The following is a 14,643-nucleotide window of genomic DNA, read 5'->3' as shown; positions in this document are numbered from 1 at the left end:
AGCTCAATACATTGGCAAACTGGCAGATCCGACGACTCGCACTGAGTTTGCCAGTGGAATTTATCTTCAATCTAGGGCCTAGGCCTAGGCCCACAATTACATTTTCGCCTTCATATGTACATCTTACAATAATAATGTGCAAATAATAACGCAATGTTTTTAAAAATCCTCAAAATCTCTTAATAATTGATCCAGGATTTCTTGCTTTTTGACCGCTTCACCGTGGAACATTTAATTACCAAATTTAAATAACATGCTAATTATATATAATGGCCACCTAACGAGGACACAACAGCTGTGCCGTCAGCGCTGTAAGGATTAATGACTATTTAATACATTATAATATTATTATGTATATATTTTTTTACAATATTAAAATATCATGAAAACCTTTATAATGAAATACTTACCTATAATTATTTATTTTATCATTCCTCCGGGTACTTAAGAAGGCTGTCAGAATATTCATATGATGAATACCCATAAGTTTTTATATATTATATAATATAAGTATATTTTTTAATGCATAATCACATAGTATGTATGTAAAATAAAATTGATCCTCTTCGTGGAAATCATTTTTGACGTTTCCAGGAGACAAATTGAATGAAGCTTTTGTACGTAATTTTTATTTTGAAACAATTGATTGCCAATTGCATTACGGCCACGCTAATTTATGCCGCTCAGTCAGTAACACTTCTACATTCCAATATATACTTACTAATTATAATATACCCACACATGATTTTTAACTATTTCTAATCACAGATTCTATTGTTATAATTTATTAAAGATATTTTTACAAGTCTCTCGTATTTTTATGCACCTATCTCCCGAATGATGAAAAACCTATGCATATGAAGCTTATCTATTTACGAAAGTGAAACTGGAAAAAACCGAGGGCAGCGAGACTTCACCTCGCATTAGAGCTGCTTCCCGCGGAGAATACACATATCCAATACCGGTATGACAGATACTGAGTTTACATTAAAACCGATGGAACCTTTCACTCTGCGATACTCGCATGATAAAAATGCGAGTCACCCGTTAACCTTGGCCGGCGGGCCATAGACACGGTATGAGCCGCTGCTTGTCTATCGTTTTTAAAAACGACTAATTCATTTGCGTAGGACAAAAGTATAACAGATTATAAATACCATCATACCCGGTTTACACATGCATGGATTTACTGCTGACAGTGTGTAGTATCGCGGCCATAACAAAAAATGCACATGTAAATATTAATTATCGTGCAAGTTACAAGATTGAATGCATGAATCAAAAAAATTCGGATGCTTCTGAATTTTCATGCGACAGTTGGAATTTTTTCGATATCTGTGCCTGCGCAGTAGAGCGATAGTGGCGAATCTGCCAGGAAAGAAAACAAATTGCACCGCGCATGTCATTTGACGTCTCAACTTGTCAAATAGCACCAACAATGATAACATCTCGTCTCGCTTACACTTGAAGAATGAGAATGGCGAGACAGTCAGCACTTTTACTTGTAAACAGTTACTATCGCGATAGTTTAAAATACACACTATTGGTGCAAGTAAATCCATGCACGTGTTCAGGCACTATTAGTTATAGAATAACAATAAAATAAAACTGATTCGTTTGATGAAATAAAATTCCCACGTCAATGTTAACAAAAGTCTTTCTCTTTTTGAAATACTACATCGCAGTTCGCGTCCTATTTCATAATTATTGTACTATGCACATTGTTCATTAGATCTTCGAATGATGTACGCGGCACGCGAAAATAACTGACACATATCGCAAACGCATTGGTCAACACGGTAGTCATCATACCGGCGTCAGATATTATATGTGTATCCACGGTGTGAAGTCGTTCTTAGTGTTACAAGCCTAGAAGGAGTTTTTGAAAAATAAACTATCACTTAGATTGTGATAACGTAAAATCGCAATTAATATTGCATAGGTAAGTAACCGAAGCGAGACGTCAACACTGGCCACCATTTTCTTTTTACCAACAAACAATGCATTCAATGCTGCTAGTGCACAAAATCTTAATCTATATTTAACCTTTTTACTGCCGGTAGGTGTATGTATGGCGGTACCTTGCACGCCGCGAATTTTATTGCAAAAATAAAAAAATTTAATCAATTTATGTTTCAAGTGGTAAAAACAAATTCTGTGTCAATTCTGAGTATGTGACGACATTCCCAATATATGTTGTATGTTCAACATATTTGTATGTTTAAAATAATTGATTTACCCCCCGTTTCCCGTTTAAAGCGGGACGTCATTTTTGTAAAAGCGGCGTTTCGTTCAAGGGAAAGTTCGCGTCTTAAGACGTCATTGGCAACCATCCGGTGAATAATAATTCAGTACCTACCTGTAGTTGAATTGCAACTGTAACACTTTCAAATTATATTGTAATACAACAGTTATTATTCATGTAATACCCTCTACGCACATATAATCCAAACTTTTTGACTGAGAATGTATCGATATTGAACCGGGATATTATATTTGGAGCGGGTCTTCAACACCAATTCGAGGTAAGATAAAAAAAATACAAATATTATTATAGTTCTTTGTAAATAAGAAGTATTTTATTTTAATTGCATAAAATGACAGACATAACTAATTTCATAATAATATCATACAAATAAAAATTAAAACTTGCTTACTATATAAATTTTTCCTCAAATATATAAAAACATGAAAATATATATTATTCTACATTATATCATTCAATAGGTAGTGTTAAAACTATTCGTTATTTTAATAAATGTCACATCTTCCCACAAATGCCACTGTGTATTCGGACCCAGAGTGTTGAGCGAATGCTTCACCTTCACCTTCACGTCAACCTTCAACAACAAAAAGCCTGCACCGCCACATTATGAAAGTCCACATGATGCGTCTTTTGAGTGGACTCAATTTTCTTTTATATAGTTACAAATCGATCGGGTCACGTGTGTCAACAAAAATTGCAGTCGCCTTTTTGTAAAGGCATCGTGCGTCAGAAATATATTAGCTGTACCGGGAACATCATTTCGATAATCATAAATATCCAATCGATCACCAAGATAGGGCGAAATCCGGAAGCTTTGGATAAGCCAGCAAAACCGTAAAAAATAGATTCTCTCATTTGGCAACAAAGACCGAATGATACAATACAATACAATGGACAACTCAGATGTAAGACTGAGACCATCGAGTTCTCCATCGACAAAATAATTTGCAATTCCTTACGATAGCAAAGTGACTGTTAACGGAAATGGCGTATGATTTATATGAATTATTAATGTTGTGAATTGTTAAATATCTCCACTGCAATGTCTAAAAACGCCTACAAATTCTATTGCATAACATACAGTTCGCATAGATGATTAAAAACAAAATACTCAAGTATGTAAATCTAATATCCATTCGGTCAGGCAGGTGTTTACCCGGAGACATGGTTATTTGTTTTTCTTTGACGATAATTGGGTCTTCAACGTTTCAGGTAGGTACATTATAAGTAAGTTAAAAAGAGGTACATATTCATTTTCGCTCTTAATCGGTGATGTTATATTTACATATAATTATTTTACACACAGTACACGAAAATAGTGAGTAGAGTGAATCCTGCTAATACAAAAGAGCATTATGATTGACTCAAATATCGAAAAATATAGTATCGGTCGCAGTCAGTATAAACCTGAGACCTTTTGATTAGCAGGCGCGCACACTGCCAATAAGCTACTTTGGCCATTGCGCGATTGATAATTTTTCTATCAATATGTGTTTTGATGATGTCATAATATAATATAAGTTGTTGTGTCAATTGGGACTATTAAAAAATCATAAGAAAACTGTAAAATATCTTTCGATCGAGTTTGGTGACTATTTTTAAAAACGGCAACATGACATCGTTGACAGGGCACACTGTGAGCCGATTCTCATAACAGTCGTTGAATTAGATTGGGCAAAGATGGATTTTTCCCATTTTACTAACAACTCAGCGAAACGATTCAAAGTGACATTTTTCAATCAGTTTATACAGATGGCGGCGAACCTTTTTGAGTTTGAGTGCCAAAATATTATTTTTTTTAAATATGTCGCATCCCGCACACCATGGAAATAAAAAAATGCATGAAATGTTTGTGTCCGTCCAGGTTATAAATGTAAAGAAAGTATTAAAATGTGGTGTATTGAATATAACTCATAAGCGGCTGCTGAACATGAACCGTCAAGATTCCTTCACCGGTCGTAGTTATCCTCGAGGAAGGAAGGAGAATAAATAACGCATCGTGACAAGCCAAATACTACGGGAGATAAGTATAAGTGCACATTTAGGCATTCCACATTCAGAAAGTGGATCCTACAGCTTCAGCCGCAGTTGAAATTGATGAATTGAAATTGAAAAAGTGTGAATTATTGCCAGACCCGGGATTCGAATCCGGGACCCGCAACCTTATGAGCCTAACGCGTAATGGCTCGTGGGCGTAGTATATGTATTAATCTGTTTTAATCATACTTGGAAGGTTGAAAATTATTGAAAACCCTGAAAAAAACAAGTCGACAGTCTCAAGATAAAGATAACAGTACAGAATATGCATTAATAATTACTTTTCCATAATTATAGGGTAGCTTGATTAATTTTACATGATTGATATTGATATGCAATGTTTTATTTCTATAAAAGAAAGATACATTAAATTAATATTTTTAACATAACATTATGATTGAATATACATATACATTGATGATTTTTATTACTAGGCACTAGGCATTCACATAAAAACCTTGTCTTTTATACGTAACAGCAAAATTAAGTCAAGTTTTACACTCAGAGAGAATTTTCTAAAATTGACACTAAAATTCTATTGATATCTGTGATATAAACAAGTCATAATATTTACATACATAATTATTCATTATACGTGAGCGGGATGCCGCTGACACTTTCAGGCTTGGTCAATTGGCTGATTGGCCAATAACACATCGGTACTGAGGGAAACTATGCGAGTCTTTTTAAAGATATGTATTTATATTATGCATACAATTAAATTACCAGGCAAACAATTTTGCTAGCTGTTATGCAATTATAGATCAAGCATGCCGACACCTTTTAAATGAAATTTTAATAATTGAAAAGACTAAAAGTATCGGGTCATATTATTATTGTGAAATAGGGTAATGAACGGGGCACCGCCGTGCCCCATTCCACATGTATGTTGGTGTAGTTAACCCCATATGAGAAAATACAAGACTCAAAGACTGATTATGTATTTCAGTGTGCGTCTACTGATCTCAAATTGCAAAACTATGTCCAATTTTATTATTCTCTCAGTGGACTGGCTTAATTCTCTATTCGATTATTCATCTGATGCGGTTGACGGAAATGATTTGAATGATTTTGTTGTATTATTTAATAATAATTAACGTCATCAGTAGAACCGCATTTCATCAGCTGACTCGTTATAAAGTCACTAACCTGCGCTGTTGTTCGAGTTGAACCGTGTCGACAAACGTCGCACGCTGACCGCATTCAAATATTTAACTACAAGTAGTCTATTTAATTAAGTAAAATACCGATACTCTTCGGAATAGATTATTAAATGCACAATAAAAATCACACAATCACCCGAGACGAGGAGTGATAATAATTACTTTATAGAGGTCATTTATCAACCGGAGCCGTTGTCAATTTTGGCCGAACAGCCTACAATTGTAAGAAATATAATGGATTGCTTAAATTTTTACTTTACTTACGCCATCTCATATTCTAGTTATAAAAAATTGTAAATAATTATTAACAATGTTAAAAGGGAAATATACACAACAAGTCTAATACTTACCTATTTAATAATAATTAGGCTTTTCTAAATGATTTTGAAAATACATTACACCTTCTTTTATACATTTAACATAATGAACAGGTATTTTATACAACACAACACTGTTCTCATTCACATTCATGTTATTTTATAATAAAACTGCAAAAACAAAACCTGCCAAATATCACCACCTAGTATTTCAATTCAATACTTAAATAATTATCAATTATTTCATATATGTATAATATGTGCATCACTAACTGAATCGTTAAAGGGACAAATACAGGGACAGGAAAAAAATAGCTACATGTCAGGTTGACTGACAAACTTTATCACTTTCATTAAATTGAAAAAATTAATATAAACATCATACCTACTTGTCGTGTTTTGTATCTTTATAATCTTTATAGACACATTCCAAGATAAATGCGCCTTAAAATGCGAATATAACATAGTAATTATTACATATTGAGCATTACTGACGGATGCCAAAATTCGTTTTGAATATTTTCATAACCGATCGAATTAAATCGATTAAATTCATAAATGGATTTAAAAAAATGAACATATTATTATCGTCGTTAAGATATGAAAACCTCGTAACTCAAATTTTACAATATTGGGTTTTTTTTAACTCGTATGTGGTATTTATTTATAGTTACTGAGATATTGACAAAAAACACAAACTCGTATATCAAAATTCTATAATATAAGTTTTTATAATTTGAATTATTATTTTATCGTTTCATTATTTTTTCCATGTCCTTTTTAAAGATTATTATAAATAAATCAAGGGTCCAAAATGTGTTTCCTTTTCAAAGATAATAAAGTATAACTATATTTATAAACATTGAAACCTCGTAACTCAATAAAAATTTTACATTGGAATAACAAAAACTCATAACTCATTTTCTAAGTTAAATACTGCCAAATCTAGTCAAATGCAAATAAGCCACAAGCCACAAGCCAAATCCAAACTGTACAAAATGCCCCACTTGATTAATTAATCATCTTCTAAAACAGCTTTGATCATGTTCTTAAAGAAAATTTTGAGTAAAACTGTTTTCGATATGAGATTTTCGTAGCTTAATGACGATATGATGTATGTCAATCGAAACTGACAAATCTGAGCGAGTTCAAGAATATTTTTTGTATCGCAAAAGGAATCCGTACTGTCTTTGGATTTTGCGGTTTATCTCAAACCGTACGTACATCTGTAAGAAATAAAATGAGAACTAGATAATCAAAAAAAAGTCGCCGATGTTGTGTACTAAAGCATCTCGTGACAAAAGTATTTTGGAAGCATACATACATACATACTAACTCACTCACACGGGAGATTACAAAATGAGATAGCTAAGTACAGGCAGACCTCCGTTACCTACACTAATTGGGGAAGAGGCCAATCCGGATGATGAAAAATTAATATGAATAATCTAAAAAATAAATGCCTTTTCTTCTGGAATTTTTTTTTGAAATCCATGCCATTTTCTAGAGATCATAATAAAATCCAGACAAAGAAGGTTTTACAATCAGTACTACGGCAGTAGACAATTAAAAAAATACATGCACGTCGCAGTACCTATGTTATTATTAGTAGCATCGTTATATTATACACTTGATACGTCTTAATAGTATGCGCTTAAAAAGAAAATAGAATTTTGGGTTCCTCCGGTTCTGCTGTTCCACTACACAGTATATAATAATAAGCGTCGACGGAGCATGTTATCCTAATCCGTGATCTTCGAAAAATCCTTGCGGCGTTTCTTCCTAAAATGTGAACATTAAAATTATTTCAATAAAACAAAACAAAAAAGGGGATTCGTATTTTGAGAAGGCGAATAGGTGCTATAATGAAGCGCGAAATATGAATTTAAAGCAATTCGACGTCCGCATTAAAATCAACACGGGGACCGGCGCCGTGCGCGACCGCACGGGTCCTGATCCGAGCTGAGCTTCGAACGGGGTGAACGGCGGCAGACAAAACATCGAGGACTCGACGGCATCGGATATGTGAGGCGCCAGATAGAGGGCTCGCTATCGGAACGGGAACGGCCGAAAAACATATTAGAGTCGATGCGGGACATTCAGTCATATTCGGTCAGAACTCAAGACCGCTGCCCATTTCACACTAGCAGTCTAGTGCAGGATAGTGAATTCAGCCATCTCATGGAGACTCGGACCGACAGTACACTTCGAGAATGGATATTCCCAGTGGACACTAGACATGCGGCGGCACGACTATATCAGATACCGGGAAATAAGAAAACAGAGTGTGCGGCATCTCGCACGTCCGTGCGAAAATGCGACATCGGTTCCGACTCGGCGGCATGATATGGAAATGATATTTGCAATAGGTGCGCAATATAGTGGATATTCGTTAAGCTAAGTACCGGCCAAAACTATACCATTGTGCATTAAAGAGTTTCAGAATTTAATGCATATCGTCGTTGTGCCTTCAAAATCGAGTATGTGCATAAATTTCACAATATAGGTTTTTTGCACAAATTTTTTTATAATAATTCCTTCTATACCAAGGAAAACGTATATAATGATTATGATAAAAGGAATTCTGGAATTGCTTTAAAAAATATTTCGATGTTGTAGGCGACAGGCATTATAATTCGCATTGTTTTTAGCCTCTCCTGTAAAGTTTTGAAAAATACACTTAGCCGATTTTGAAGGCGCAACGACGATATATTTCACGCCATTATAAGCACACGCACCGAGTTTAACTTTAGAACGATCAGCGAGTAGCACCTCCCCTCCATAAATTGCGTAATTGTCAAATGTATTTTGCGAAAGTCTTTTAATTAAAGAATGGCAAACCTCCTGGAGCAGATCCTGGGCGGCGATGGCTTTCAGCACGTTCTTCTTGGATGTCTCTTGGAGCTCGCCCCCCAGCACCAGTTCGTCCAAGATGAAGTACGCCTTCTCGAAGTTGAATATTATGTCCAGCTCGCACACCTGCAAACAACATTAGATGCATTGAAACACATTCACTTCGAATAGTTCAATTTATAATGAATATCGTAACACAAAATAAATGAATGAATACGCATACGCACGCTGCCAAAGTATTTATCTAGAAGTTCTACGTAGCGGTGGATGAGTTCCAACGTCAGCAACTCGTTGTCTTGCTGTTCTACTGCGCAGCAAAAATACAGCGAGGCGTATCTGCAAACCGTTTCAACAGGTCAGTGAAAGGTGGAAGAAAAACATACTTCTGCGGTGAACCAGATTACTGAGGCTAATAATTAAATCATTCGCTCTACCGACTAAGCTAAATGCGTCCTATCTGCACATAGACACGAATCCCATGAGCGCGGGTTCAAATCCCACTGGGCGTCATATTTTTTTCATGAAGGTGTTTTCAAATTATGTATTTACCATTATTACTCAGATGAAAAATCGCAAATAACATAACATAAGTTTGCGGCAAAAACGAGACCTTCAACAGCAGGCCGATATTTGTATTTAATTCACAATGTAATCAGTCCTATCCTGAGAGCGCAGAACTTTTTGCTAACAGCAGAACCGGAAGGGAATATTTACGAGTGAAAGACGTCATCACCTTTTGTAGACCACTTTAACGTCTTTCCATTCGAGGAAGGAGCACATCTTGGGTTTCCTCGCCAATACGGTGGTGATGATTTCGCGGGTGATCTTCTTCTTCAGCTTGTCGGGATGTGCGGCGTACCACTTTTGCAGGCGCAGCTTACCTTGCCGGCTGAACAGCAGCATGAATTGCATCTGCACCAGAATAACATTGACATTGATCGAATTGGTATTGAACCGAAAGCCTCAAAAATTACACACAAATTATTCGCATGACCGCATACCCGTTTCCCTTTCTGCCCTTCACCCCGCAACGTTACATATTCAGTCACATAAATCATCACACCTCCGCAACCCACACTCAATATGAGAAGGGCGAGCGGGTGAGTAATCTGTTAAGATACATACAGACTTAAATATATCGGCAGCGCTCTGGGATTTATTTTCTAGAATGTGCTCTGCCACTTTTTCCAACAGCCGTTCTCATCAATATTAATACACGTTAGTTTTGAATGATGTCATTATTATTTTTGTTTTGGGAAAAAATGGAAAATTTAAATAGGTACTAAGTATATATTTTATAACCAGTAAACTAGGCGTAAAATACGGGAGTGATTAGGCAGTTCAATTCTGAAGTGATTATGGAAAAATTGATATGTAGCTAGTTCCCTTTCGACTGCTTTACACAATCCGATCATCCACACCCTCATCCCATTACATCTATCCACTGACCACACGGTTACCTTCTGACTGACTCTGTTTTAAAAATTCGTAATACAAAATTTCTCTTAATTTTGGAAGAAAATAAATCTCTGTATAGACTATTATTATACTCACTCACTTGGTATATTTATTTGTAAGTTTATTTATATCAGTGCTTTGAACCGTTATTTTTTTTGTTTCGGTTTTCGTTCCGGATCAAGTAAAATAATATATCGGTTCAGTTCCGGTTTTCGGCTCAGCTCCGAGTGATTGATATTTAAATGTTTTTATTTGTATTCTACCCCCACGATGGCTGCGCGGCTTAAGCGTCTGACTATAGCGTCGTGGGTCCCAAGTTCGTATCCTGGGTCTGGCACATTATATACACATATTATTTTTCAATTTGTGTACGAGTCAGAGTATGGACCTAATAGGTTGAGCAAGTGGCTGACATCCATTTCTCGTAAAAACAGAATCTGTTAATACAAACCTCGGAAATTGTGCCGCAGAGGTGGACACGAGCTTTTATAATTTTTTTTTACGAAAACAGTTTATTCCATGTAGACAATTATAATAAATACCCTTTTCTGTCGGCGCATCGGCTTTACGATCCAATAATGGTTAATTGAAAATTTGAAATTTTCATACATTTTGATACACCATTATCACAAACTAAGATTATATGAGGTAATATTAGGTTTGTTGTAGGTTAGATTAGGTTAGGTTATGTTAGGTTTGGTTTGGTCTAAAAAGAAAGTTGTAAAATCTCATGTGCACCTCTGCGGCACATTTACCCAAACCTCCACTCCGTGGAGGCCCATATAATCCTATTAGGATTGGACATGGTCGAAAGAAGAATTTGTATTAAAAATTTATTTTCTACAATAATTTAGAACATTTTATGGTAGGTAGGTACTTGTATGATATATGCTGCACAGCACGGGTATAGCCATATTTATTTAAAATACTACGACAACTGTAGTGGGGAGTAAGATCATGTTAACGCGCGTGTTTAAACATGAACCGATCCGAAAAAAACGATATTCTTTTTCGTTCCGACAAAAATAACGGTTTTTCCGGTTCAGTTCCGGTTCCAAGCCCTGATTTATATTATTATCTATTGGTTCTTAATACAATATTGCGGTATTTTTTGCATTCATTTTCATATTATTGGAGTAACATACACAAAATCCTGTGTTTGATTTCTGACTAGGTTCAAATTTTTACAAAGAGTTAGTTAGTTAGTTACAAAGAACATAATTTATTAAAAACTCAAAATCGAACAATAATCATATATATATAATATAGAAATTTATATATTGAGTACTTATATATTACGAATATACAAATCGCTCTGAAAAATGTCTCTCTGTGATCATATCAAACATCACTTCCTTAACTTATATAACCTATGTAAACTATAACACAATGTTTGCAGTTTATGGACATGCGTTGAGTATCAAACAAACGGTTGAGCGCAGCGCATTTAGGTAGAGGGAAAAGTTTAAGTACAAACAATTGTATAATTTGTCTGCGGGAAGATGTCTGCAGGTCTGTACTAGAATTTTGGCTGAGCTCAGTGCGTAGATGTGTTTGCTTAAACCCTGCAGTTTCCGCTTACAATTATAACATTGGACCCCAACCTCTCATCCCATCTGTTCCCCGGAAACTATAGATTTTCACAGTGGAAAAAGAGTGCAGAGTGAATATTATCAGTCAAACTAGAATATGCTCCCGAATATGCACACCCCCGAATATACATGGACGTTACTAGTTATCTATTTAATGATATTTTTGGTACTCGTGCATTATAGTGATGCAACTTATGTTGTCATTTGAAGCTAATCTTATCTGAGACAATAAATGAATGCATACTGAAGAGCGACAGGGTTGGGTAACTAGTTATAGTGACTTACGAGTTGCCGAAATGGGTTACGGCAAAAGACTATACTCATGAAGGTAACATTTATTATTAAAATGTTGGATCTCTTCCAGCTTTGCTGGTGAATTGTCCAACATCCGCACCGCAACCCTTGATTTTACAAACAACCACAAAACAAACTTGTTGAGTTACAGGTCAGTAGTTTTGTTCTACAATAAAAGCAGTAGTATGTAGCTGCATGCAACGGTTGCAACAGCAACAATACGGTAAGAGGCCTACGGTTTTAGTTAATTTTCAAGTTAAAAATTACAACAAGAATAATTGTCTGCGTATGACAGTATAACGCACAAGTACCGTTCATTTCTAGTTGCGACATAAATGTAAATTTACATTGTTGTAATGGAGAGTGAAAGATTTGACAGCGACACACTAAATATCTCCGGAAATTAAATTAGGTTAATAATGAGATACTTTTATCCAAATACCGGTGCTAACAAAACAAAAGCATTCAAAACCAAAGAGGGTCGATTTAAAACTAACCATTTTCGGAAGATATTAAAAGAGATCGATGAAATATATTGCAAGTTTTAAATAACACAGAAGTAGAATTTCCACGACCGGAACACAATTTTTACCGTCAGATTCAGATTCAGATACAATTAAAATCTGTCAAATTCACCCATAGACCATCACTTGATACACTTATCTATGACTAACAGCGTGTTGCCAAGTCAAAATTTAAAATTTCAGTAGATTTTGACAAAAAATCAGAAGATTCAATAAAAGAACAGCAGATTTTCAAAAATACAATAATACATTAGATATTATTTAAAAATAAGGAGAGAACGGCTCACCTTGTGCATATAACGACCACAATCAGCGCCATCTTTGATTAATGAAGCCTGAGCATGTCTTTTTGCACAAGCAACGAGTGGTCCACTTTTCAGCTGTCAAAATCAGATCCCAGATTGCTTGACATATTGATTCGCCCTTTCTCGTTTCAAATTGAATTATAAAAAAATCTCAAATCAAATAGGTATATTAACTATCAGTGCTATTTATAAATAATATGCATTCCTGTTATTCATTAGCTGTCAAAGTCAGACTAGTCCTTCACACAAAAACCAGTGGTAATATCGATTTCCAAAAAATATGTAGCATTGATCTATACATTACATTTGTAGCTAGTATATTATTTATCATGTAACTCATCTATCCAAATCAAACCATTCCCTGTGTGAACACGACAGACGCGTCAGTATGAGCACTCTACAGGTATAGAACAATGACAGGTCATCCATAGACAACAACGGTAGGGGCGGATAAAGTAACACCAGCGTTGTGAATGTAACGGCTTATTACTTGAGTCGACAATGCCGTAAGGTTCAAATAGACTATAATATGACGATTGGGCACATATGTGACAAGAGCGTTTTAGTGTCTATGATCATACTATGCCATTCCGTTTACACATAAGCCAATATAATATGTCGAAACAATATATGACAGAGGCGTGGGCATAGATTCTATGACACCCGTATGTGCCAATACGTTTACACACGATGCCGTAAAATCTATTGTGTCACATATTTGCCACTCATAAAATAAAAACTACCAACATGAAGTTTGACAAAATTTATGGTTGGTACGCCTTCGTAAACGTCAAACAGATAATAATATAAAATTGAAATCAGTAGGCTTGTTAGTCTTCGAAGTCATGACAATAAAAATAATAATTGTAAAAATAGGACATAAAAACTCTGAAGAGAACCAATTTCTATACTGACATACCCTAAATATATGAAAATCAAGATGAAAAAGCCAATGATTAGAATTATTAGATTAAATGCTATTCGAATTGCAGATTTATGTTGTACTCTGAAAGTCATTTGACATGATTGCATTGGAATAACACACCATGATTCAAATTAGCGTTGAATACAATGAATTCATGGATGAATCATGAATTATTAGAATATTTCGATGGACAATAAATTACAATCACGGTAGCTAAACTAGATAACTAGGTAAACATCAAAACAGTTTTGACAAGTTTTCTTATAAAGTATATACGGTATGCTGGTGTTTGGGATTTGTTGTGATTGCTAATCTAAATATTCTAAAGAATTGTTGCACAAAAAATATAGTATGTTTGTAAAACTAACGCAAGATGTTTTTATTGCATTGTATACCTGCTTATGTACGGTTTTTGTAATGTTACGTGACTGTTAGTTCAGCTTAATAACCGTAATGATCACCATCCATTCATAATAAATAATTAGAGTTTCAGTGTTTATTTTGGGAAATAACATTTAATAATTTTATAAAGTGAATCTAAAATTGTTTTGAACATACGGAATGCCGACAGTATTTAACAGTATGATGCCAACAGTTTTAAGTTTCAAGTCAGGCTTCATACATCCACTCCAACCGATTTTGCGACTTCGTTTTCTCTATTTTGTTACTAGGTATTCTGTTTCGTTGTATAGTCAAGACTCAAGATTGTCAAGATGGCGTTTGAAATCAAAGACAGAAAAACACTTCCCGCGCGATCTATGACACATAAACAATAATATATGACAACATGTTTGGCATAGATGTCTCAGACATGAAACGAGTGTCACACAAGATTACCGGGGTGTTTACACTGAGCCGAAAATCTATCACATAGAAGGCTGTCATAGATCGTTTGACATATATGTGACA

The 14,643-nt window shown here is 35.0% G+C and overlaps 1 protein-coding gene across 1 annotated transcript; it reads right to left on the bottom strand.

Annotated features, from left to right (window-relative positions):
• Nucleotides 1-6,552: 6,552 nt before the first annotated feature.
• On the bottom strand, nucleotides 6,553-12,637 carry LOC147073064 (AP-1 complex subunit sigma-2-like). The gene is made up of 5 exons (XM_085945320.1): nucleotides 12,478-12,637; nucleotides 9,370-9,548; nucleotides 8,864-8,972; nucleotides 8,625-8,762; nucleotides 6,553-7,565 (listed from the first exon to the last, which is right to left on the bottom strand). The coding sequence occupies exons 1-5, from the start codon at nucleotides 12,478-12,480 to the stop codon at nucleotides 7,521-7,523; spliced, it is 474 nt and encodes a 157-aa protein (XP_085801446.1). The 5' UTR covers nucleotides 12,481-12,637; the 3' UTR covers nucleotides 6,553-7,520.
• Nucleotides 12,638-14,643: the final 2,006 nt, after the last annotated feature.

Source organism: Rhyacophila brunnea, unplaced genomic scaffold (assembly GCF_057557595.1).
Source record: "Rhyacophila brunnea isolate RB1 unplaced genomic scaffold, BYU_Rbru_1.0 scaffold_18, whole genome shotgun sequence".
Classification (NCBI taxonomy): Eukaryota; Metazoa; Arthropoda; class Insecta; order Trichoptera; family Rhyacophilidae; genus Rhyacophila; species Rhyacophila brunnea.
Note: the sequence above shows the minus strand (reverse complement) of the source record. Positions and strands in the feature narration are given on the sequence as shown.